The 22,971-nt window shown below is 56.3% G+C and overlaps 8 protein-coding genes across 8 annotated transcripts; 4 read left to right on the forward strand and 4 right to left on the reverse strand.

Moving 5' to 3' along the window:
- Positions 1-644: 644 nt before the first annotated feature.
- On the forward strand, positions 645-2,556 carry PAN3 (PAB-dependent poly(A)-specific ribonuclease subunit 3; the record flags this gene model as incomplete). The annotated part of the gene is made up of 3 exons (XM_064805469.1): positions 645-699; positions 756-886; positions 952-2,556. The coding sequence occupies 3 exons, from the start codon at positions 645-647 to the stop codon at positions 2,554-2,556; spliced, it is 1,791 nt and encodes a 596-aa protein (XP_064656574.1).
- A 446-nt stretch (positions 2,557-3,002) lies between these two features.
- On the reverse strand, positions 3,003-5,798 carry HSP98 (Heat shock protein hsp98; the record flags this gene model as incomplete). Its single annotated transcript, XM_064805470.1, has 1 exon — positions 3,003-5,798. The coding sequence occupies one exon, from the start codon at positions 5,796-5,798 to the stop codon at positions 3,003-3,005; it is 2,796 nt and encodes a 931-aa protein (XP_064656575.1).
- Positions 5,799-7,406: 1,608 nt separating this feature from the next.
- LTR77_008238 (uncharacterized protein) lies at positions 7,407-12,699 on the reverse strand (the record flags this gene model as incomplete). The annotated part of the gene is made up of 3 exons (XM_064805471.1): positions 7,407-8,749; positions 8,866-12,447; positions 12,507-12,699. 3 exons carry the CDS (start codon positions 12,697-12,699, stop codon positions 7,407-7,409), a joined length of 5,118 nt encoding a protein of 1,705 aa, XP_064656576.1.
- Positions 12,700-14,726: 2,027 nt separating this feature from the next.
- On the forward strand, positions 14,727-16,003 carry LTR77_008239 (uncharacterized protein; the record flags this gene model as incomplete). The annotated part of the gene is made up of 2 exons (XM_064805472.1): positions 14,727-15,512; positions 15,569-16,003. 2 exons carry the CDS (start codon positions 14,727-14,729, stop codon positions 16,001-16,003), a joined length of 1,221 nt encoding a protein of 406 aa, XP_064656577.1.
- A 131-nt stretch (positions 16,004-16,134) lies between these two features.
- On the forward strand, positions 16,135-17,004 carry LTR77_008240 (uncharacterized protein; the record flags this gene model as incomplete). The annotated part of the gene is made up of 3 exons (XM_064805473.1): positions 16,135-16,203; positions 16,257-16,867; positions 16,920-17,004. The coding sequence occupies 3 exons, from the start codon at positions 16,135-16,137 to the stop codon at positions 17,002-17,004; spliced, it is 765 nt and encodes a 254-aa protein (XP_064656578.1).
- A 517-nt stretch (positions 17,005-17,521) lies between these two features.
- LTR77_008241 (uncharacterized protein) lies at positions 17,522-17,793 on the forward strand (the record flags this gene model as incomplete). Its single annotated transcript, XM_064805474.1, has 2 exons — positions 17,522-17,740; positions 17,776-17,793. The coding sequence occupies 2 exons, from the start codon at positions 17,522-17,524 to the stop codon at positions 17,791-17,793; spliced, it is 237 nt and encodes a 78-aa protein (XP_064656579.1).
- A 1,785-nt stretch (positions 17,794-19,578) lies between these two features.
- On the reverse strand, positions 19,579-21,116 carry LTR77_008242 (uncharacterized protein; the record flags this gene model as incomplete). The annotated part of the gene is made up of 2 exons (XM_064805475.1): positions 19,579-20,686; positions 20,707-21,116. 2 exons carry the CDS (start codon positions 21,114-21,116, stop codon positions 19,579-19,581), a joined length of 1,518 nt encoding a protein of 505 aa, XP_064656580.1.
- A 63-nt stretch (positions 21,117-21,179) lies between these two features.
- On the reverse strand, positions 21,180-22,769 carry LTR77_008243 (uncharacterized protein; the record flags this gene model as incomplete). Its single annotated transcript, XM_064805476.1, has 2 exons — positions 21,180-21,932; positions 22,053-22,769. 2 exons carry the CDS (start codon positions 22,767-22,769, stop codon positions 21,180-21,182), a joined length of 1,470 nt encoding a protein of 489 aa, XP_064656581.1.
- Between the last annotated feature and the right edge of the window lie 202 nt (positions 22,770-22,971).

Below are 22,971 nucleotides of genomic sequence, written 5' to 3' on the forward strand. Positions count from 1 at the left end.
CCCATCGGAAAATTCTGTTCGCGGCAAGTGCTCTGCAACTTCTAGCCCCAAGGGAAGCCGGCCTTTAGACCCCGGCGACCAAGCGAACACCTAGGAGTCATCGCGGGCGTCATCACGAGCCGTATCTCAGAACAAGCAGTCTTCGTTTCCATCCGACTTTGGTCGGTTCGGCCAAAGCCAGAAGCCGGCTGCAATTGTCGACGAGGGCCTGCCAAATCAGCCGGAAGCAGACGTACCTGGTGACGGTAGTAATGATATGGCTGCTGGCTTTCAACGCATGTCCGGAGATGCAAGGCGACATCCCTCGTCAAGCTTCAGCCGAAACGAGAACCGACCGCCAATGAACAACATCCTTTGCCGCAATGGCCCACAGTGCAGGAAGTACCAAGAAGGTTGATTCGTCTTACACTTTATCGATGTCCAAGCCTGGAAGTATTCGGCTGACAGCACGACAGGCACTTGCAACTACAACCATGACTTCAGTGCTATATCAGCGAATGGACTCAACAACATGTCAGTGACCCTCCCTCAGCAGTCGGTATCAACAGCTGAGCTTTTGCAGCCAGAAGAAGTCACTTAATGTCGACTCTCCTTCTTTCACACCCACCTTCACGCCGAAAAGCACCAATGCCATCCCAGCAAAGATGGGCATATCGCCCAAGGCCGCCGCGGCGGCAGCCTTCACCCCGAGAGGATCAGGTATGGCTTCCCTCGCCGGCCTTTCTAGACGTTGTCTTTGACTTACACTGCACTAGGCTCGGTCACACCTGCAGTCATCTCACATTCAAAGGAACCTTCCGGAGATTTCGTACCTCAGCAAGTCTTTGCGACCCAGCAGCAGTTCAATGAGTTTGTGCCTGGGCAGACCTTTGTTCCACAGCAACAGGTATGCAGGCATGGGTGATATGCTTCATTCTGTCTGCTCTGGACGTGCACTAATAGACAGTACAGATGGAAGTCCAGCCACAAATGCAGACGACGATGAACGCATTCAGCGACCCCTTCCTCACTCAGACAGGTATAACCAGCTTGGACGGAACACAACAGCAAATAAATCCTTACGCCCAGCAAACTTCTGCTATAGGTGGACAGCAGTTTTACCAAGACACGAATAGCTTCAAGCATCCCCTCAACTATCATCTTTATTCCTCCATCGGTCCGAAACGGGAGAACCTAATGGCATACCAACGCAGCACGTCCGACTTCTTCATTCCGGACAACCTGCGTGAAGACCTGCAGCGCAAGGCAGAAGCGACCTTGCAGACCTTCGCAAACAGCACACTTCCGCAGAATGTCGAATACTTTCACTCGCTCGTCGCACTGGACACTGGCAACCAGAAAGGTCCCACAACATTCGGCTATCCGAGCTGGGTCTACAAGGCTGTATCTAGCCGCGACGGGCATACCTACGCTTTGAGACGCATCGAAGGCTTTCGGTTGACCAACGAGGCCGCCATCCGTACGGTACAGACCTGGAAACGCATCAGCAGCAGCAGTCTGGTCCAGGTGCATGATGCGTTTACTGGCAGATGGTTCAATGACAGCTCACTGATCATTGTCACTGACTACCATCCGATGGCTCAGACGGTGAACGACAAGTTCTTTGGAGCAAGTCGACAGGCTGGTAACAATCGCGGAGCGCAGCAGATCACACCAGAGAACGAGCTGTGGTCATACGTTGTGCAGATTGCGAGCGCACTCAAGTCCATCCACGAAGGCGGGCTAGCCGCTCAGACAGTCATACCGACCAAAGTGCTCGTGACATCCAAGAATCGCTTCCGACTGAACGGTTGCGGCGTGATGGACATCGTGCAACACGAGCAACGGAAAACAACCACCGAATACCAACGCACCGACCTCGAAGACCTGGGCAAACTCATCCTCAGCCTTGCAACCCGCAACCAAACCGCCCACCACAACATCCCCAAAGCCCTCGAACAAGTCAGCAGATCTTACACCGAGCGCCTCCGCGCCTGCATCGCCTGGCTCATCACCCCGCCTACCCCACCCACACCAACCTCTGGAACCGAGCCGCCGCAGGAGACGGTGCATATGGCCGACTACAACGTCAACACCCTCCTCAACAACATCGCCGACAAAGTCATCTCGACCCTCGACTCCACCCTCCACGCCGAAGACGACCTCACCTCCAACCTCATGCACGAGCTCGAAAACGGCCGTCTCGTCCGCCTCCTCACAAAACTCAACATCATCCTCGAGCGCCCCGAATCCAGCACCGCGCCCTCCGCCACCCCCACCGCATCCACCAACCAACCTTCCTCCGCCTGGTCCGAGACTGGGGAGCGCTACTACCTCAAGCTCTTCCGGGACTATGTCTTCCACCAAGTCGACCATGAAGGCCGGCCCGTGCTGGATTTGGGCCATGTAGTGGCGTGTTTGAATAAATTGGATGCAGGGGTGGATGAGCGGTTGCGGCTGGTGAGTCGGGATGAGCAGAGTGTGTTTGTTGTGACGTATCGGGAGGTGAAGAGGGGGTTTGAGGGGGCTTGGGGGGAGATTAGTAAGGCTAGTGCTTCTGGGGGTGGGAGGAGGTAGGTAGGTAAGGAGGAGAGAGAACGGAGAGATGGAGAGGAGGAGAGGAGGAGAGGAGGAGAGGAGAAGGAGTGGAGGTAAGTGTGATGGGATTGGAAAGTAGAGGGCGTGAAATGGAGACAGAAAAAGAAATAGTAAGATGCGTGAGTGCTTGTTTGAATGAAATGGGTTCTAACCCTCACATTTCGGCCACTAAGAGATGCACAAAATGGAAACCACGTCATCGCAGGAGTATTATAAGTGAGATGTGGAAAATGATAGTCATAAGTCTGCTCGTTATGTCAAAGGTTTATATACTATCTAAGTACTTCGTTGATCCGTAAAGCCATCATGAGCAACGCCTCATACCACGGAAATCTCCCTATCCCTCACCGAACTCCCCAGGGTATCGCTAAAACGCTGCACATCATTCATATCATCATAACCTCATCCCCACTTCATCATCTCCCTCACTCATAAAGATCCATATCCCCGCCCTCCCCAGCCAACTCCTCCACCGCCGCCTCCTCATCATCATCCCACATCTCACTATCCTCCTCCTCCCCCTCGCTCTCCCCATGATTCGGCAACACCACCACATGTCCATCCTCCAGCACCACTCTCGCCGCTTCTCCCTCTCTCACACTGCCTCTCAAAATCAACACCGCAAGTCGATTCAGCACTTCCTTCTCGATCAGTCTCGCCAAGGGCCGAGCACCGTAAGCGGGCGAGTAGCCGGCGGAGCCGAGATAATCTTTCACGTCGCCTGAGAGCTGGATCTTGACGTTGCGACCATTGCTGATCAAGCGCTTCTGGATCTCGTCCAAGCGCACGTCGACGATGGAGCGGATCTCGCGCTTGGTGAGGCGGTTGAAGATAACGATGCTGCTGATACGGTTCAGGAACTCGGGGAGGAAGTAGTTCCGCAGCGCCGTCATCACCAATTCCTTCGTCGTCGGATCAATACGGCCGTCCGGAGCGTTGGGGCGGGAAAGGTATTCCGCTCCCAAGTTCGAGGTCATGACGACGATGCAGTTCTTCGCGTCGACCACGCGGCCTTGGCCGTCGGTGATGCGGCCGTCGTCCATGAGCTGGAGCATGACTGTTAGGACTTCCTTTGCGGCCTTCTCGACTTCGTCGAAGAGGAGGATACTGAAAGGTCGGCGGCGGAGAGCTTCAGTCAGCTGCCCGCCGGCGTCGTGGCCGACGTAGCCGGGTGGTGCGCCGATCATGCGGGAGAGGGAGTGGCGTTCTTGGTACTCGGACATGTCGAAGCGGATCATGGCTTTGGGGTCGTCAAAGAGGAATTCAGCTAGAGCTTTGGTGAGGAGCGTCTTGCCGGTACCGGAGGGACCGCAGAAGAGGAAGGATGGGGGCTGGCCTGGGTTGGCTAGGCCGGAGCGTTGGAGGCGGATGGCGTTGGCGACAGAGGTGACAGCTTCTTTCTGGCCGACGACTTGCGCCCCGAGGACCTTCTCCATCTGGAGGAGTTTATCCTTCTCTGTCGTTTTGAGCCTCGTGACAGGGATGCCAGTCCAGCGGCCAACGATCTCGTTGATTTGGTCTGGTCCGACGGCGTCAGTGACAAGCGTCTCACCAAGACTGCCTCTCCGCTCGTCATGTTCAGCGGCCATCTTCTGCTGCTCCAGTTGGTCAATACGATGCTCGACATCCGGAATCGCATAGTACTTTAGGTCCGAAGCAGTCTGCAGGTCTCTCGTTCGCTCGGCTTCCTGCTGTTTGAATTTCAGCTGGTCAAGCTTGATCTTCGCCTCTTGAATTTCCTTCGTCCGCTCCTTCTCGGTCTCGTACTTCTCGCGCAGAGGCTTGAGTTCCTCCTCGACGTTGGCCTTCTCGGCGCGAGCCTCTCGAAGCCTTGCTTTGGATGCCTCGTCCTTCTCGCGGTCAAGAGCATGAATCTCAATCTCCAGTTGCCGTAGCTTGCGTTCCATGTTGTCGAGAATTTCTGGCTGTGACTCGCGCTCCACACGGACGGCTGCCGCAGCCTCATCAATCAGATCTACAGCTGAGTCAGGAAGTCTTCGTTGTGTGAGGTACCGTGCTGCGAGAGTAGCGGCAGACACGATGGCACCATCCATAATCGTGACACCATGATGTACCTCGTACTTCTCCTTCAGACCACGGAGGATCGATACTGTTTCAGGGATCGAAGGCTCCTTGACCAAGACTTGCTGGAATCGTCGCTCGAAAGCCTGGTCCTTCTCAATATACTTGCGGTACTCAGCCAGTGTCGTTGCACCAATACAGTGCAGCTGTCCACGAGCAAGCATGGGCTTGAGAAGATTGGCAGCGTCCATGCCGCCTTCTCCAGAGCTGCCAGCGCCCATAAGCAAGTGAATCTCGTCGACGAAGAGCACGATCATCTCCTTGCTGTCTTCGATCTCTTTCAGGACGCCCTTCATGCGCTCTTCGAACTCGCCTCGGTACTTCGAGCCTGCGACAAGACCACCAACGTCCAGCGATAGGAGCTTGCAGGCAGCCAGACCAGACGGCACGTCCGCGTTGACAATTCGACTGGCCAGTCCTTCAACGACTGTGGTCTTGCCGACACCAGGCTCACCAATCAGGACAGGGTTGTTCTTCGTCCGTCTCGACAAAATCCGAATGACCCTCCTGATCTCCTCCTCTCTTCCAATCACCGGATCAATCTTGCCTTCCCTTGCCATCGCTGTCATATCAATCGTGAACTTCTTCAAATTCTCATTCTCATCCTCTGAGTCCGCTGTCTTGCTATCCACCCTCCTGTTCCCTCTGATCTGCGTGATAGCCTCGTCAATTAACTTCGTGTTCGGCACATTCGACTCCGCCAGACACCTCTGAAGTGTGGTGTCCTGAACTAAGCATTGTATCAGGTGGTCGACCGCGATATAGCTATCCTTCTGCGTCTTGGACAGATCGTTTGCACTCCTCAAGACCTTCGAGAACGAAGGCGAGACGCTGACGTGCTCCGGCGGTGGATCCTGACTCGGTAACCGTACAAGGGCCTTCTTCATTGCGCGGTCGAGGAGTTGTGTGTCGCCATGTGCTCGCTCCACTACCTGTTTGAACAGTGGTGCTGATCCCGCGGCATGTGATGCGTGTGCTGGGTTATTCTGTTGGTCTTTCGACTGGTCTGGCGCCGGGTCGAAGAGGGCGACTGCCAGGTGGATGGGCAGTAATTGGGAATGGGCATACTGCTGTGCAAGGTCTTGTGCCTCCCCCAGTGCAGCCGTAGCCCGGTCTGTGAATTGGTATTGGTTGGCCATGTTCTGGCTGGATGTGTGGTTGAGTCAAAGGAAAGTCGTATACGTCGTGATGTGGTGTTGTATGTGCAACCTCGAGGTATTCGTGGTCGAGTAAATGGTACAGAATATATGCCAGCAAGATCAATGTTCTAGGTGCGCACCGGAAGCTGCCAGTCATTGCTCGAAGCTGCCCGACGTTCACATGCCTAGAAGCTTCTGGCTCACGGACCGTGCCGCTGCCGCCTGCCAAATGTGGCGATCACATGTCGATCACATGCTCAATCCTGACCACATCTATGCTTACCAGCAAAACGTCAAGGACTACTCAGTGTTGGTGTTGCCCCTGTGGATAGAATATCATGACCAACGCTTCTAGATGGAGGTACGGAAACGCCTGTGCCGAGGCTCCAGTATAGACACACGGAAGCAGCATCTCTTCAGCCTCAGCTTCAGCTTCCAACGACGAGAAAGCCCTACCAGCCGCGACTGCCTACCGGCGAGTGCGGTTATCCTCCTTGACCGCACTACCAGGAAGCCTCGTCCTCATCCTTGCGGTGATGGGCTTTCTCAGCTTCCGATGGTTCGCGGACGAGAGCAATGTCAACTGGCACAAGATCATGGCCGACGGCTGGGCTGCTCGTTTCATCACTATCTCAGCGCTTGCTCTCGGCTTCGCAATCCACCTTCAAGCTGACATTGGCACTGGTATGCTCGCTGCCTTGGCTCTTGAGCCATATTTTGTACGACTGTCCGATAGCGCCGGCGTGTCTGTTCTGAAAGACGTCTTGACAATACCTCGTGCGCTGCGAAAGCCGGCCTTTCTCGTTCAGAGGAATAGCGATCGTCCGGCCACCTCTAGATTATTGGCCCTAGTCGCTGTGCCCTTCACAACCACACTTCTGATGCAGTTCAGCTCAACTGTGCTGTCTCCGGACTTACAGCTAGGAGAGCTACCTTCCCCCATGACTCCAAACCAGACGAAATACATTTTCGTCTATGAGACGTCCGGCAAAGGAGGACGGGGTCTTTCATCAGAGTTGGTAAAACACGGGCTCAGTAGCTTCTGCTCTGAGCGCGGTTATTACCATGCTCTCAAGCACAGCGTACTACGATCAGATGCCGCAGTTCGAACAAACGGCCCCGGCCACCACTACTTCATTCGTGCTCGTGCTGCATCCGCAGCACTTCCGTGGATTCACAGCTGTGGCTGCTGTTCTTCTCGTCCATGTAGTCGTGATAGCGCTCATCGTCGCGGCGTTCTTGAAGTGGTCGAGGTACTCTCTGCTGGGAGATCATTGGCAAAGTGTGTCTCAGCTAAGGAGCAAGGAGGTTGACCAGGCGCTGGCGACTGGTGGTATGAAGACTGATGATGAGGTGAGGACCAGGTTAGACGCCACGGCCGGAAAGACGCTCTGGCGAGCGTTGGGTGGGTCGACGAGGGAGACAGGGTAGGGTTGAGGGTAAGGTAGCCTAAGAAGCGACGTCCAGAATAATTACGGATGGTAATGATTGATGGACCGATTCACACCGTGTCGCTGTCATGCTATGTTCTGACAGTACCTCATATACGATGCTCCCCGCCCCGCCCACGCTATGCAACACCACCACACCACCCTATCATATACCCATTCACTCATCACAAGCAACACCCATAACCTCCTCCAACTCCAACACATCAACATCATCCTGGCCCCTCGACCCCGCCATCAACCTTCCCGTCCCCCAAAGACCTGTGTCATCCCAATGTCTAAACAGCATCTTGAAATGCGCCGGCGTGCCCGAAAGCAACACCATCCCCTTCGGCACGCTCGGTCGATCCTCAAGCGAAGTCGCAGCCAAAGCATACTCCGAAGCCAACAGCAGCGTCTGCCCGAACAGCGCGTTCTTCACATGTTCCGGCTGCGAAGCGAACATCGGCCCAAGCAGAATCCAGAGCTCACTATGCGCATCGAGCAGGTATATCCCGTCAACATCCAGATCCGCTTGCGTGAACGGGCTGATCTCCTGCGCGGAGACCTTGACATTCACAGCAGGATTGCGAGCAGGCGACTGGCTGTTCCAGCTGGGTCGTCGAGTGAACATGCCGCCGAAGAAACCTTGCTTCGTCTCCTCCGCCTGTATACGGAAGAGGCGGGAGGAGAATCGGCCAGAATCCTGAGCTTTGACTTGCCATATCTGCTCAGCCTTGGGCACGCTGTCCCTCGTCGTATCGGGGCCGAAGATCTTCAAGAAGCTAGCGAACTCCGCTTTGTCGTCGACTTCGATCACGTCGCGGGTTTCGCTGAGATCCATCGCAGCCAACCTCGCAGCGCTGATCTCCTCGGCAGAGCACGCAGAGCCTTTCCAGAGATACAGCCTCGTCTCTTGCAACGTCACCGGGTACGAGACCAGGTACACGAACCCCGAACACAAACTCCCGACAGCAAAATCCACCTCATCAAAAACGATCTGCCCCAAATGTTTCCGTCCACAAAGCATATACTGCCTACTCGACCTCTCCCCCGCGCCCCTTCTGGTAACCAGAATCCCACCAAGCGCCTGCAAGAAACCAGGTATCTCAGTGCCTTGGCGCACAGTGTGCACGAAAGCGTTCCCAGCCTCTTTAGCCAACTTCTTAACAGCCGCTTGCGCCTGATCAACAGCGTCACCGGACGCCAGCTCGCCGACCCAAAGGAATATTTCGTTCTTCTTCGGGCCGTCGCCGATGGCGTAGGTGTGGTGGCAAGCGTACACGCGCTCGTCGAAGAAGGTGTAGTCTTCCTGCGGTTGGAGCTGCTTGAGATCATTGGCTTCGGTGGCAAGGTAGACAGTTTTGCGGACGGTGCGGAAGATGCGATCTTGGTGGGGGCTGCTTGTGATTAGGGCGTTGACGTCGATGGTCAGAGGGCCGGAGGATCTGGGGACGGAGCCGAAGGCCTCTTCAAGCTTCCGTTTGGTCTCGTGTGTGGGCCGCTCAGGCGAAGTGGCTAAGCCTTCACGTTGTTAGTGTTTGCCCAACCTCATGAGTTGACTGTGCTAAGTGGTCAGAAAGGACGTTCGAAGAGGATGTACAAGCTTCAGAGGCCGGAGAGATGCTTATCAGACTTACCTTTGCTCGGAGAAGCCTCCAAGAGCTGCCCGCTGACAACTCTTGAAGGCTTGTTGGGCTTCGGAGGAGCACCAACAGAGGGAGACATATCCATGCTATCGTTAGCGCGATTGGGCGAACCGGAGGGACCATTGCTGGATGTCGGGCGACTGGGGCTGGAAGCCAGCAAACCAGCAGATCTCATCGCCGCCTCCTCATCCCGCTTCGAAGGCAGCTGGATCTGAGAGGACATTGCTACCTTTTGCGAAGAAGCTGAGGCAGGCCTTCCCCACATCGAGGCTGCGGACTTGACAGAAGGTGAGCTCTCGTCCGCGTTCTCCTTGTTGTCTTCACGGCCAGCTGTAGCTCTCTTGACTGGGCCGAAACCTTTGAACTCCGGAACATCTGCCTTGGGAACCTCAGCAGGTCGTTGCTGAAGTGTGGATGGTTTCGAGCCAACGACGGGGCTCTGCGAAGGGGTAGCTTGAGCATTCTCGGGTCTCCGTGTCAGGCCGATTAATGAACTCTTGGCCGGGAGCGTAGGCTTATCATCTGCGACCTTTGGCGTTGATGGCGCAACCGGCGAGGGTACCGCTGCCGTTGACTGCGGCTTCTCTGGTGAGGGCGCCCGCTTTTGTAAGGAAGACACCATAAGCGAGGCAGCTGAGCCAGGCAAAGCGCGAGGCTTAGTCTTCTCGTTCAGAGGAGGCTCTGCTTCCACGCGAGCTCGCTGCTCGAAATCCGGTGTAGCTTGAGTGTTCATCGGCGGTGGAGAAGGCTCGGCAATCGCCGACGCAGTGGTGTCGGGCTCAACAGCTGGAGCACCACCCTTGCGCCGCTTCGGACCCTTCGCACGCCCTTTCCGCATGTCCTGGAGCTGGGCTCCTTCGGCAGGTGGCTCAGATGGTGGACTCGGAAGAGGTGTTGAGGAGCGAGGTGCCGCTGCCGAGCTCTCAGGTCGAGAGGATGGGTTCGAGCCACTGCTTGCTTGCGGGGGGCCACGAGCAAGGATGCCTGCTAGACCTGGATTGAACCGCGCAGCCATCCTGCTCGTCTCACTCGCCTGCTTGGTCTGTACAGGTTGCACATTGCTGCTGGCAGGAGCGCTCGTCTGCTTCTCCAATTCAGGCATTGCAACCTCGGACTTGGGCTTATCCTTTAAGCTCTTGTGTCGGGCAAGTGCTTCAGGTGTAGCAGTCTTCGGCTTCTCGGGGCTCGCCGCCATCTTCACACCTTCAGGTCGGCCCATCATCTCACGCTTGGCCAGTGCCTCCGGCTTCTGTGGTGTTTGCGGTGGGTTGCTAACCTTCCGCTCATGCACGACACCCTCATCTTTCTCCTTCTGCCACTGCTCCTTCTTAGCCAGCAGAGACTCTTTGAGCTCATCTCTCCTTTGCGTTTTCACCGGTCCACCGGTCTTTGCGAGGTCCGATTTGCCACGCAATATGTTGTCCTTGAGAACATCCGGCGCAACGTAGTTCTGGGTATCGGTCTTCTTGAGCTGGCCAAACTTTGAAAGGAATTCGGGTGTCTCTTGTGTTTTTGACTCTGTTGGAGCACGGGCGCGAAGTGTGCTTCGAAAGTCTGTCCGAGGTTTGGGCGGAGCTTCTGGCTTGGGCTTGAGATCTATAGGCCGGGCTGGCTTGACCGCGGTTGGTGCAGGTGCTTCCGTGGACACTTGAGTGCTCTCCGAAGGCGGCATCGGCTTCGTATCGTCCTTCTGCAAGGTAGCCTCTGGTACAGCGTCTGTAGTTTGCACAGGGCCTGGCTTGACTGATGGTGCTGAGATGTCTGAAATTTTGGCAGCAGGCTGGTCAATGCTCGGTCGTGCGAGGGGCATTGAAGACCTTGACAAGCTTTGCGAGTCTCTCTGGCTTGAAGACTGCCCAAAGCCTACCTTGGTAGGCGACCCAGACCTCGGTGTCGACACATCCAGCGGCTTTGGAGTCAAGCTCCGCGCAGCACCCAGATCTCTCGAGTCTAGCCGCTGTAACGTCTTTCGATCAGAGTATGCCTTAGTTGGAGACGCCGGCCTGGAAGTCGGCCCTTCAACAGGCTTAGGCGTCGAGCTTCGCGGCGTGCCCCGATCCCTTGACTCCGACCGCTTGAGCATCCCCTGACCAAACGGCGCTTTGGTTGGCGAACCTGGTCTTGAGCCCGCATCTTCGGCCGGCTTTGGCGTAGTGTCACCCCCACTGGCTTTCTGAGCCTTGGCCTTTGCGATGTCAGCCATCCAGCTCGGCTGGCTGTTCCGTGCTGCCGGTGCAGGTTTAGGAGAGTCTGGCTTCGTAATTGCGCTCTCAAGCCAGCTCGACTTTTGCGGGCTCCACCGCTTCGATGGGCTTGAAGAAGGTGAGGTGTGGCCTTCCTCCGCGGTGGTACTGTAGTTGGAAGCGATCGACTTGCTCCTGCTATGGGCTCGAGGAAGCGAAGGCTTGACGAAGACATCCTTGTCGTCTTGGGTCGCGGTCATGTTGCTGACGTTGGTGCTGCTTGAAGTCGGTTGAGAAGATGGCTCATTGCTCGTCTCTCTGCTGCTTGGCGTGGGCTCGAGTTTCGGCACGCTGTACGATCCTGTGAGTCCTCCAAAGCCACTCCTCGCACTGGCGATGGAATTTTCTCTGCTCAGACTTGGACCAGGTTGTGCGCTCCATCGCTTGCTGACGCTGTCTCCCCTTCTCATCATCGCGCTCCGTACAAAACCGCCCTGGCCTTTGGTAGGAGACGATGGCCGCTCTGTAGCCTCAGCCAAACGAGCTTGTGAAGACGACATGGTCAATGTGCGGCCAGTCTTTGCTTGCTCTCCGTCTGTGATGGAAGATGCGTAGTCTGAGGAAGGCGCAGCCTTCTCCTGCTCTTGGTCCGCCGCAATGAGAGATTTCAGGTCGGGCTTGCTGCTGGTCGATGTCCGCACGGTCGAGAAGCCTGCACTCGAGACGGTGCTACCCCTCACAGAGCCACCGCGAGACGCCGTCTCTGATGCGATGCTGTCTGAGGGTGCTGGACTTGTAGCTTCTGTAGGCTCAAGCGGTAGTTCTCTTGACATGCCAGGAAGACCTCGTCTGCCCGACGAGAAGGTGTCCGGAGAGGCTGACCCTGTTTCATCTTTGCTCCTCCTGTATGCTGCGCTCCCCATCCCTCTGTCCGCAGTCTGCCTGAACCATGAAGGGTCTCTTGACCCAAGCGATGCCGCGATTTGGTCGCGTGAAGGCTCAGCGTCCGTGGCTGCTGCACTACTGCTACTGCTCGTAGGTCTACTGGTGTCCGGAAGGACCATTGACTTCGGCCTGCTACTGCTTCCGCCACCTCTTGAACTCGGCCTCTGCTGCCATGACAGCGTGCCCGATCGAGCCAGGCTCGATGCGCTCTGCGATGGCTTCGATGCGGAAGATTCTGCACGCGCAGGCGCTGCTGTGTCCGCGGATGATGTTCGTGACCCAAAGCCCTTGAATTCTGGGATGTCCTTCGTAGGCGATTCTGGCGCTGAGGAATCCATTGCGGTCGGCGTGTTTATCGGTTCGAAACGAGTGACATCTGGCGATGACTCCAGAGGTGCAGTGGATGCGATATCGAGCTTCTCCGGACTGATTGACCGCGCGCGTTCTGCCACACGACATGTTATTCACCGGGCTCCACCCAAACAAACGACCTCAAAACCTTACCAGCTCGCCGCGCCGCTCTCTCCCGTCTTCCCTGCGCAACCTCTTCTTCCAGTTTGCGATATCGTTCGGCGTCTTCTCTTTCTCGTTTCTCAGACAGTTCGCGGACAGATCTGATGAACGCAGCGGGGTCGAGGTCGTCGTCCGCGGGATTCGTGTTGGACGCGGAGGTGGAAGGTGGATCAACAGACGACATCTTATGGACAGGGATACGCCCCAAACAAGCACAGCGAGCGAGAAACGAATATAAACAGCGACAGGTCACAAGGGCTGGTCTTCTCAATGGTGTAGTTCTGTATTTACATCTACTCAAAGTCTAATTAATCTAGGACGCTCGGCTCATGTCCCAGGCGATCGAGGCGATCCGATCGTTGGAATGCTCCTTCTGTCTCCCCAAGAGGTCTTCAATCTGCGGCCTTGAATTCGTGATTTTGATAACGCTTTTCCCACCAATCGATCCGCCAGCGCCTGTGAAACTCCGCGTTGCTGCGGCCGACCGGTTTGAGCAAGGCCCTTCCATGCACACCATCGTGCATGTGCTTGTTGACACCGGCTGGGTGGGTCTTTGTGAAGCCTAGTCCCGAAACGCGGTTCCTGCCAAGAGATGAAGTGAATGCCGCACCTCCTCCGCCTGTGATCAGTACAAGAAGAGGCGGTCTTTTGCGTCCTGCACCACCCACTGCAGGCCTTCGTTCAAGTTCAAGCCGGTCATTGCTGAGCACGGCAGAATGTGCCATTTATGCGTGCGAATGCTGTCGAGTTGCAAGCCCTGTTGCGGATCAGCCACAGAACAAGAGCGGGGCGAGCACAACGCGTTACCTGGCGGATGTCGTCCTCGCTCATACAGCCTGGCACATCGCTCTTGTTCTTCAGCACGAGGAGGGAAGCTCCCATGAGACGCTGCGGACATGTCAGTGCTGTCACGACCGTCTGAAATGGACGGCACGCCCACCTCCTGCAACAGCAAGCCCTTGAGCTCCTGCCTACAATCGTCGAGCCTCCCGCGATCCAGAGCATCCACGACCCAGATCAACGTGTCCGTCTTCTCGAAGTAGTTTTTCCAGTACGTCCGCAGGGTCTTCTGCCCGCCGACGTCCCCTGCGCATGGTGAGTAGCCTGCTCCTACTTTCAGGGAGCGGCCTTACAGATGTTCAGTTTGTACCTTATGAAATCAGCAATTGCCTTTCGCTTTGCACCAGCTGATATCTCACCCATCATATTCGATCGTCTTGATGATGAAGCCGAGTGTTGGGCTCACGGTGTTCACATCTTCGTTCATGATCTTCTTCACGATCGTGGTCTTGCCTGCGTTGTCGAGGCCACTTCGACCTTTCAGCTTTCTTCTTAGCCATATCTGGCTTCACTTACAGCATCAAGATTCTCATCTCCTTGTCTTTCAGACGGGCTTTCCTCAAAATCGACAACATCTTGCTCAGACTTGATATTTCACGGGTTGAGGAAAGGAAGGAGGTTTCACAGGCAAAGAAAAGAGCGCCTGTGGGATGATCACGTGGCCTTCACTTGGGCATATCAGCGACTCCTCGAGGAAGGCTATATCTTCTTCAACGCCTTCTTCTTTCGACACACTCTTCTTCTTCGACCAAAGGAAAAGACCAAGACCAAAGAAAAGAGACTCAGCAGCCTACCGGCCCTTGAGCATAGAGACTTGCAAGGGAGAAAAGGCCAACCAACAACAGATACACCCTGGACCCATTGAAAGCGCACTCGACCGATCGTAAGTGTCGTGGAGCAAGGGTATACACCAGCGCACCTCGGGCATTGGCAATGGCGATGGCAATGCTGCAGACCCCGCCGGCCACCCCTCGACCAGGAGACGGAGCCTGGCCGTCGCGACCAAGATTCCAATCACGAACACCCGGAACCAACCTGCGATCCTTCTTGAGACCGACACCTGAAGGAGGAGATGAAGTCGAAGTTCAATTGTCTAACCAAAAGCGGACTCAAACATTTCTACGAGGAAGGAGCGTTGAACGGCAAGCGCGACCCCTGGCAGCCGACCTCGACCATGACCTCACCTCATTCAACTACACAACAATAACAGCCAAGACCTCCGCTCCGCCATTGTCGCACACACGAAATTCAACACCACGCACTTTGCTCGAGAATTCTGTTCAAGTTCAACTCACTTTTCTTAGTCAACCAACTCCAACCACACTCCATCTGGCTGAAGACACCAAGACTGAACAGAACCTACCGCCCGCCATGGCCGACGAAACCAAGTTCGTTCCGCCGCACCTTCGCATCAGGAGGCCGCCCAAGGAGTCACAATTTCTGGAGACCACCAGTGGCAGTCAAGCAGTGACCTCTACCGGCAACTCAAAGGAGACTTCCCCTATGGAGATCAGCCCCCAATCTGGAGAGGATGCTGGAGTCAAGCTGGACACTGGTACTGCCGACGCTGCCGCTGGAGCCACTGAGGATCAAGCCGCAACCACTTCCACAGCCGGAGCCGGAGCCGGAGCCATTGCCAATGCCACGCCTAATGCCGAAGCCTTTCGTCAACTTCTTTTGCAGCAACATGATGTGGTGAAGAGGTCTGACACTTTGCTGACTCAATCCAATAGACTAGTCACGTACCCAGACAGCGAAGACGACGAAGAACCGCTCACGATGATGCCCAGTGGTCGAGCTCGAGCTGCAGCAGGTACGCAAACCACCGCCGAAGCTACACGCCGTCAGCAACTTCCACCAATCAATACGGGTGTCAATGCAGCGAACGAGAGCTCCGCCTCCACCCGTGGCGGTCGCGGAAATCGCAGCGGTCGAGGTGGTCGTGCTCGCGGACGTGGCGGTCGAGGTGGTCAAGGACGTGGTGGCAACGCAAGTGCAGACCGCAAGAGCAGGTGGCCCACCTCCGCCGAGCAGAAGCCAGACCCGCACCGGTGGGACATCAAATGGGACTCTGATGCTGACTCTCGCCGGAGCACTACGTGGTCGACCGCGGACGGCGGAGCGGATCTCCAGGACTGGGCCGGTGGAATGGCGCCGGTAACGATCTGAGACCTCTCCTCTGTTATTGTATCGCAATTGCTGATATCGCGTAGGCGCCGGTGGACTGGGACTCTCGACCAGCCGTTATGAAAGGCATGTACTCGACTGAGAAGATCCAGGAATGGCTGGGCCACCACAACCAGGTTATGAATGGCAGGAACACCGTCATTCCTAGAGATGAGATCGAGGTTCCCAAAACCAACCTCATCGAGCTGGGTGGGCGTCCTCTCGGTGAGGTCGCACCGGCCTACTGGGTGCCCAAGACCTCCCAGGCTTGGGAAGAGCTGCTCGCACCGCCCCCGGGTTTCTGTTCGGATGGCGACGCTGCGGATATCCAGCCTTTCTGGGAGACATACCAGAACAACAACCAGGACGGGAACTTGCTGGAGCCTCGCATTCAGCCACCCGTTTCCGGGATAGATCCAGCAGAAGAGACCACTGACCAGAAGCTGGTACCAAACCCATGGGCAAAACCCAACCATGTCTGAGACACTGGCTGACCCTTTTACCCTTCTGTTTTTTGCAGGCACGCGAGGCCGACCAAGGCAGTCAATTCGCCGCAGACAACCGCAAGAGGTATGAGAAGGCAAAGAAGCAGCATAAGCGCGAGCGTCTGCGAATGGCGGCCGAGAGATCGAAGAGAGTTCGTCAAGCCGCGCAGGGGCAGGGAATGGAGGAGACTACGAAAGTGAGCTACCACATTGCGCTTTACAAAGAAAAGTCTTGCTAATCGGAGTTCAGAAGATCGAGCCCGGCTTCAGAATCATCATAAGAGGCGCTCAAGCAAACGACGTGAAGGCCATCGTCAACATCTACAACCATCACGTAGCCCACAACGCTTGTGTGCCGGAGATCCACCAAGTCACCGAGGCAGATATGAAGAGGCGCATGGACGACGTTCGCTACTTCAAACTGCCATACCTTGTGGCTGTCAAGCCCGGCGCGACGATTGCCGGCCGAAAGAAGAAGGGTCAACAGACTATCCAACTACCTGACGAGGTCGTCGGCTTCGCCTTTGCGGACTTGTACAACGGCACGAAGAACATGTACCGTTTCACAGCCGAACTTGAGGTCTACGTCGACAACAAGCACTACATGAAGGGCGTTGCATCCTGTCTCATGGACAAGATCCTCGGTTTGATGGACCCGATGTTCCCAGTGAAGGGCGGATACGAGATCCAAGGCGACGAAGCGGAAGGCATTGGATCGTTCCAGACGATTAAGAACATCCTTGTCAACATGTCTTACGATTCGGAAGAGGTGGCTGCGTGGAAGGATAGGTGGCTTACGGACACGCTGGGGTTTCAAGGGCGTGCTCCTCTGATGGGCCTGGGAGTGAAGAATGGGAAGAGGTACGGTCCACTGCTCATTGAAGACAAGTCTTTAAACTGACATAATTTCCAGCGTCAACCTGAAGATCTACCACCGCATCACCGGTGAAGATGTAGACCCTAAGAAGCTTCCGATCTCACCTATCTTCCTTCCTTAGAGTTCGAAGCAGCTCTGAGTGGGGACATTGTGCATCGAAGGCGAATAGGATGAGGCTTGTTTTACGACGATACCCAGGGATAGGCATGTGATCGGGAGTTTGGTGAAGAGCGTGCGCTTTACTATGACTTCAGGATCAGTGTGCTTGAAGATCAAGAGTTGCATGGGGTTTGTAGATGGTTTTGTGGGAAAGGTGCTTTGGAATGGAGGCATCAGGGATGAGAGCATGAGCATGAGTACATCAGCATGGTTATTTGACGGCGTTACCGGATACTGGATGCTTCTGAAACGAATCATCGTGGTAGCATCAGCGAAGAAACATCGAATGGGACTTTAGCATGGGAACAACAGAATGGCAGACGTGTTTACATGCGACCAGGATGTCTTTGAATAGGCCTTCTAGGTAGTCACAGAAATCACCACTTCACTCGAAATCACATGAATCTTAGCTCTGCCGATCACCTCCAAGCTTCATCAACCTTCACTACCCTATACACACCTCCAACACCATAACCACAATGGCAGCAGGCGCCGCACCCCCTCCCGCCACCAACGGCACCCACCCTCCCACCAACCCCCTCGAACTCGCCATCAGCCTCCCCCACACCCCTGGCACCCGCATCCACCTCCGCCTCGAAGTCCTCGCCGCAAGCCTCATGCTCTTCCTCACCAGCGCCAGCGCGGAAGGCGCATCAAGCAGTGCCGCGCTCGGGAGTTTCGTGTATGCTATGCCTGATGTATATGCTTCCAAACCTACAACTTGATTTGGTAGCATGCTGATGTGAAGTAGAGGTATAATCCTTCGCAGCCGATGAGCACACCGCTGTACAACGCCCCAACATCACTGGATTTTGCTACGAGGATGGCGAAGGTGCTGGCGAGGCGGACGGGGAGGGTGTGTTATGTGGGGAGTTCCGTTGATTTGGGCGTGGCGGGGGGTGGAGGGGTGGAGGAGGAGATGGGGGCTTTCCGGGCGGTGATTGATGTTGTTGAGAAGGCGATTGAGAGGGCGGGGCTGGGGAGAGGGGGGATGATTGAGGAAGAATGACGGACGTGTGGCTGTGGTAAAGGGTTGGGAGGTGGTGTGCTACGTTGTGACATGCAGACGACTGGGACTGCAGTGCCTGAAGAGTGCGGAGGATGACAGTGTGCTCTAGACGCACAGGCTTTATCGTAGAAGGCCGCTCGGCACTGCGAGAACTGGCGGAACGAAAGCACCGGCGACCCAGCCCGTCTTGGTACGTCACAAGGCGAGCAAGCGAGAAGCGAAACAGTCCTTCGCATGACCGGCACTAGAGCTTGCAGAACAGCACCGTCCAGGACCGCACGACATGGAGCACTGAGCATGCTACCAGACGACCAGTTCACGGGAGAAGATATTCCTTCCAACTGCCTGGTCGTACCGGTACCTGCGTCTCCAGCGAGCTTGGCGAAAGCGGACAGCAAGCAAGACATATCCAGTCTGTACTACAATGCACAACCAAGATTCAGTGAACGGGTGATTGCATTTTACGAATCCTGTGCGCCTGCCTGCAACAGCAATCTCTCGGCGCTCTTTCCTCCAGATTCTATAAGTTGATCTCCGACGCACATTCCTCTGTCTCAGACCTTGCATCCTGACATCATCTCTCTTACCTGTTCCTGAAGAGCTCTAAACAACATTGGACTACGCTTCTTCCTCTTCAGTCAACACAAGTCAACACTTCGGCCATATCGCCCAAGATGCAGCTCCTCGCGCCGCTGATCGCCCTCTTCGCTCTCGCAACGGCGGCTCCGACTGCAATCTCAAGCCTGAACCAGCCGGCCCCGTTCGAGTTCATCGGCGCCTCACCAGCCGCTAACGCCCTGGAGAAACGAACGATTGGAGCGGTGAGGATGTCAAGCGGCGCTCACTGGACAGGAAGCGTGTGGTGGGGGGCCTATCCTTTGGACACTTGCATTTCCTTGGGACCATACGCTGGGAATGTGCTCTCCTTCCGCCTGGACGAGAACACGAGATGCTTGCTTATGCAGTAAGCTCTGCCTCACCTCATCCCAATCAAGTCGGTGGCTAAGATATCTGCAGAAGTCGGTGCGATGCAGAGCAAAGTTTCGCCGAAGTTTACAATGTATGTATAGGCAGTGGCATGGTGCGCTATCCAGCACATACAGTACAAGCTGACCTCGGAACTTCGAAAAGGTTGATCAACATCTCGGCGATCTGTCCTTCTATGAGCAATACCGCGATTTTGCTAGCTACATCTGCAATCAAGTAAGTCAAATGGGTCAAAGGGCTCTCCGAGATGCGATCACAGTGGCTGGGGCGCCTTGGGGTCCCATGATCTCTTTCATGGCGCGGAGACGCTTGCTGACCTATTTGCCCTTCGGTTTCTTAGGTGGATGGAAACAGCCCGCCGTGAAATGCTCGGATCACTAATACTTCAATGTTGTATCATAGCTTTGGATGCAAGCGCAGCATGCTTCACACGGCGAAGAGAGAGCGACAGTGGGATTGGTATCATGTCATCAGCCGTTGCAGCTACTTAGGTTGATCTAACAAAAGACTACGCTCAATGCACATCCTCCAGCACTTACCTTACTGCATGCGATCGTCAGGCCTGGGAGTGCGCTCATGCTCCTCGTCAATAGTCGGCTCTTCTCCTGAGCGATCATCTCCTGGACGGTCATCACCCTGGAGGTCATGAAGAGCGCTCTGGCGGTGCACAAGAACGCTCTGGCGGTGGAAAGTCACCGACGTGTCGATCGGCGGAAGTGATGGCGGAATAGAGGTGCTGGACGCTGTCATGGAGCCAGACCCACCCTGGCCAGGAGCAGAGGTGGGACCGCCTTCTGGCGTGGGGCTGTTGCTGTCCGCCGTGGGGCTGTGAGAGCCGGCGGACGAGCGTCCGTGGGTGAATAAAGATTTCAACCCAAGGACTGACGCCCTCTTGCTAGGTTTCTGCGCTTTGGTAGGAGACTCGTGAGCGGGCTGGCCATCTGACGTCTTCGGACGCTCTTCGAGGTCTGTTGAGTAGTAAAGCGTTCCCTTCTTTGGCGTCCTCAACACCACCTGGCTTGCCCGCTTGAACACCCCCTTCGCGACCTTCACGAACCTCTGACTCTGCTTGCGTCCCGGAAGCCGATGGGGCAGGAGGTCCGGTGGTGTCGAGGGCCGAGATATCCTTGACGTACCGACTCCAGGTGGACCGTGGTGAGCGAAAGGCTGGGAGAACGGTGGTGGTGAGGGTCGAGCGAGCACCCGAGGAGGTACTTCTGATGAGCCGTCGTATAAGGGCCGAGGGAACATTGAAGGAGGAGGCACATCGAACGAGCTGTCGTATGAAGGTATCCCTGCCATCGGCTCATCGTCCTGCGCTCCGTCGGTGCCGCCAGGAGGGCGGGATCTCGAGCCGCGTCCAGAGGTATTGTCTGCTGCCAGCTGTTCTTCGTTGTAGACCGGAGGGTTAGGCCGGGGGCGAAGGGAACGAGAGGAGCCTACGGGCCTGATAGCAGCCGGGCGCGAGCGCTTCCCGCCTCGTGAGCTGACACTTGCTGCAGAAGGGCTCTCGTTCCCAGCGTGTTTCTTCTTGGACGCGCGTGAACTGACACTCGCTGCAGACGGGCTCTCGTTCCCGGCGCGTTTCTTCTTGGACGCGCGGGCAGCTTCTTCGGAATCCGACATCAAATCTTCGCGGCGACGGGTGCTGGAGGAAGATGACCTGACGGGAGGTCTCTTGTGAGCGAAGTGACACGCCCTGGGCTGCCGATAGGGGCATCGTCTCGCGTTACTTGTTGAGCGTACTGACCACGCAAGTCCTCCGAAGTACGTCCGGCTTTCCCTGCGACGCCATTGGGCTGGGCCGACTCGAAAGGCAAATTTGACGTAGAGGGATGACCTGAAGGTGAGGCCAAGGTCCGGCCGGTAGGCTCGTGAGGTGTACGAGGAGGAGGCTGCCTGGTGGAAGTTTGTGCCTGCCGTCCTGCTGGATTGGGCTGAGGACGACCGGTGGTCGCGGTCGTGGTTGACCGTGATCTCTGGTCGCCGCGCGGGCGCTGGCGGAGCGCCTCCAGACGCTCCATCTCCCGCTCCACAAGAGTGGCTTCATGATCTGCCGCTCGGGCTACCGCAGCCATGGCCTCCCTCCTGCACACAGCAGTACGCAACATGAGCTGCCGCATTTCATGCAGCTCGGGAGACTATTCAATGACTGGCGGAAGCTCGAGGGCTCTCGCGGTTCGCTTTTGGTGAGGGGTCACCCCTTCGTCTCGAGCTGGAGGGGCCCCCAACATACCATGCTGCGCAACACGGCGGTCTCCAACGGCATCCTCTTGACGGAGAACCTGTACCTTTTGCTCTGCCTGCTTTCTCTTCTCCTCAGCCACGCGCTCCTTCTCCTTCTGCTTCGCCAGTCTGCTCGCCTTGTCGGCCTTTAATTCTTTTAGATGCTGCTGGACGTTGTCTGCGAAGCGCTCGCAGTTTCGCTCGTAGCGCTGCTCGGTCTGCCACTTGATGCAAGCTTCTGCGGCCTGCCGCGTGGCCTCGACCACGCTGTCGTGTTCGAAGAGCTCCAAGTAAAGATTCTTTGCGTCGTCTCTGTCGTACTTCTCGTACATGGAGGGTTCCGGCAGAAGATGCACGAGCTCGGATATGATGCACGTGCGCAAATAATCCGGCTCCGGCCAGGTAAGCGGGTCACCGGACGATAGGGATGAAGAAGCGACATCGCAGTCGAACCAGCTCGTGAAGGCGTACCAGGAGAGCGGCGGACGTACGTCATTGGCGTCGTTGTCAGTGCCGAAGTCTACCAGCTCGCCAAGAAAGTTGTTGAGGATATCCTTGAGCACCCGGAGGAGAGCGTCCAGGGCGCGCTTGCGGTCAGGGGGCCACTTGACCTGGTCTCCAAGGCCACTTTGGAGGAAGTTCAACATCCGCAGACACAGTGGACGAGCCTAGGCATGCAATGTCGGCCGGTGTGGCGAGCTTGAGGCGCACGACGTAGATGTCGCGCTCGTGTGCCTAGCGTAGGGTGTCAGTCAAGCTTTCTTCGTGGGCAATACGCAGGGACTCACCTGGATCTGGGTAAACGGCAGGCCGTATTCCATCCTACCGTCTTCTCTCTTCGTCCAGGTGTTGTACGCCGACGCCGCTGTCTCGTTGTACTTTTCTTCCCGCAGCAACAGATACTCCTTCACCCGGGCTGTCTCCCTGAAAGCCCGCTCGTCATCTGTCAAGGGAGCTTCTGGCGGTTTGTTGCGCTCTCTCTCAGCATGCTCAGCTGGGCTGCCACGCGTGTAGCAGTAATAGTGACTGTAGCCGACGCTGGCCCCTTCGTGCACCGCGACATAATTGACATAGTACAGTCGGCCCAAACCGGCCACGGCGACCAGATTCTCGGGAACGGTAACGCGGGAGCGTATCTTGCCGCCAGTCTCGTTCCAGCGCCCGAGGACAACGAGAAGTTTCGATGGCTCCTCGTCACCAGCAGAGGCCAGTCGCGTCACTTCGCTATGGATCACCGACTTGCCGCCGCAGACCTCACAGTCCTTCTCTGGCGCTACTGGCACCGTGGCCTTGTCGTTGATCAACTTTCCGACGCTTTGATTTTCGCTCCCAGAGAGTGGGAGGCTCAGCGTGAGTGATTGTACCCCACCAGTGGCCCTCTGTACCCTGCAGTCGGGCCGCTCCGGATTCTGGCAGCGGCGCACAGCCTGCTGGGTATGTGACCACACCGGCTTCAGCGCCGCACGCAGGTGGGTGCAGACTTCCGACAACAGGAACTCATTCATATCATCTTGCCCAATCCTCGGCTGCCATCTGGGTTCTGCGTCAGTTCAGATTCTCCAGGCCCGACGAAGTGATTCTACGGATTCCCATATGTCGTTGGAGAATTGGAGGTTGATGTCTTTCAGGGTGAGAGAGGTGATGGTATCGTATGGAGGAATCAGGCCTGGCTTGACCCGGGTAAGATGGCGGCCAAATAGCGTGTCG

This window comes from Saxophila tyrrhenica (assembly GCF_035928015.1).
Source record: "Saxophila tyrrhenica strain CCFEE 5935 chromosome Unknown scaffold_13, whole genome shotgun sequence".
Lineage (NCBI taxonomy): Eukaryota > Fungi > Ascomycota > Dothideomycetes > Mycosphaerellales > Extremaceae > Saxophila > Saxophila tyrrhenica.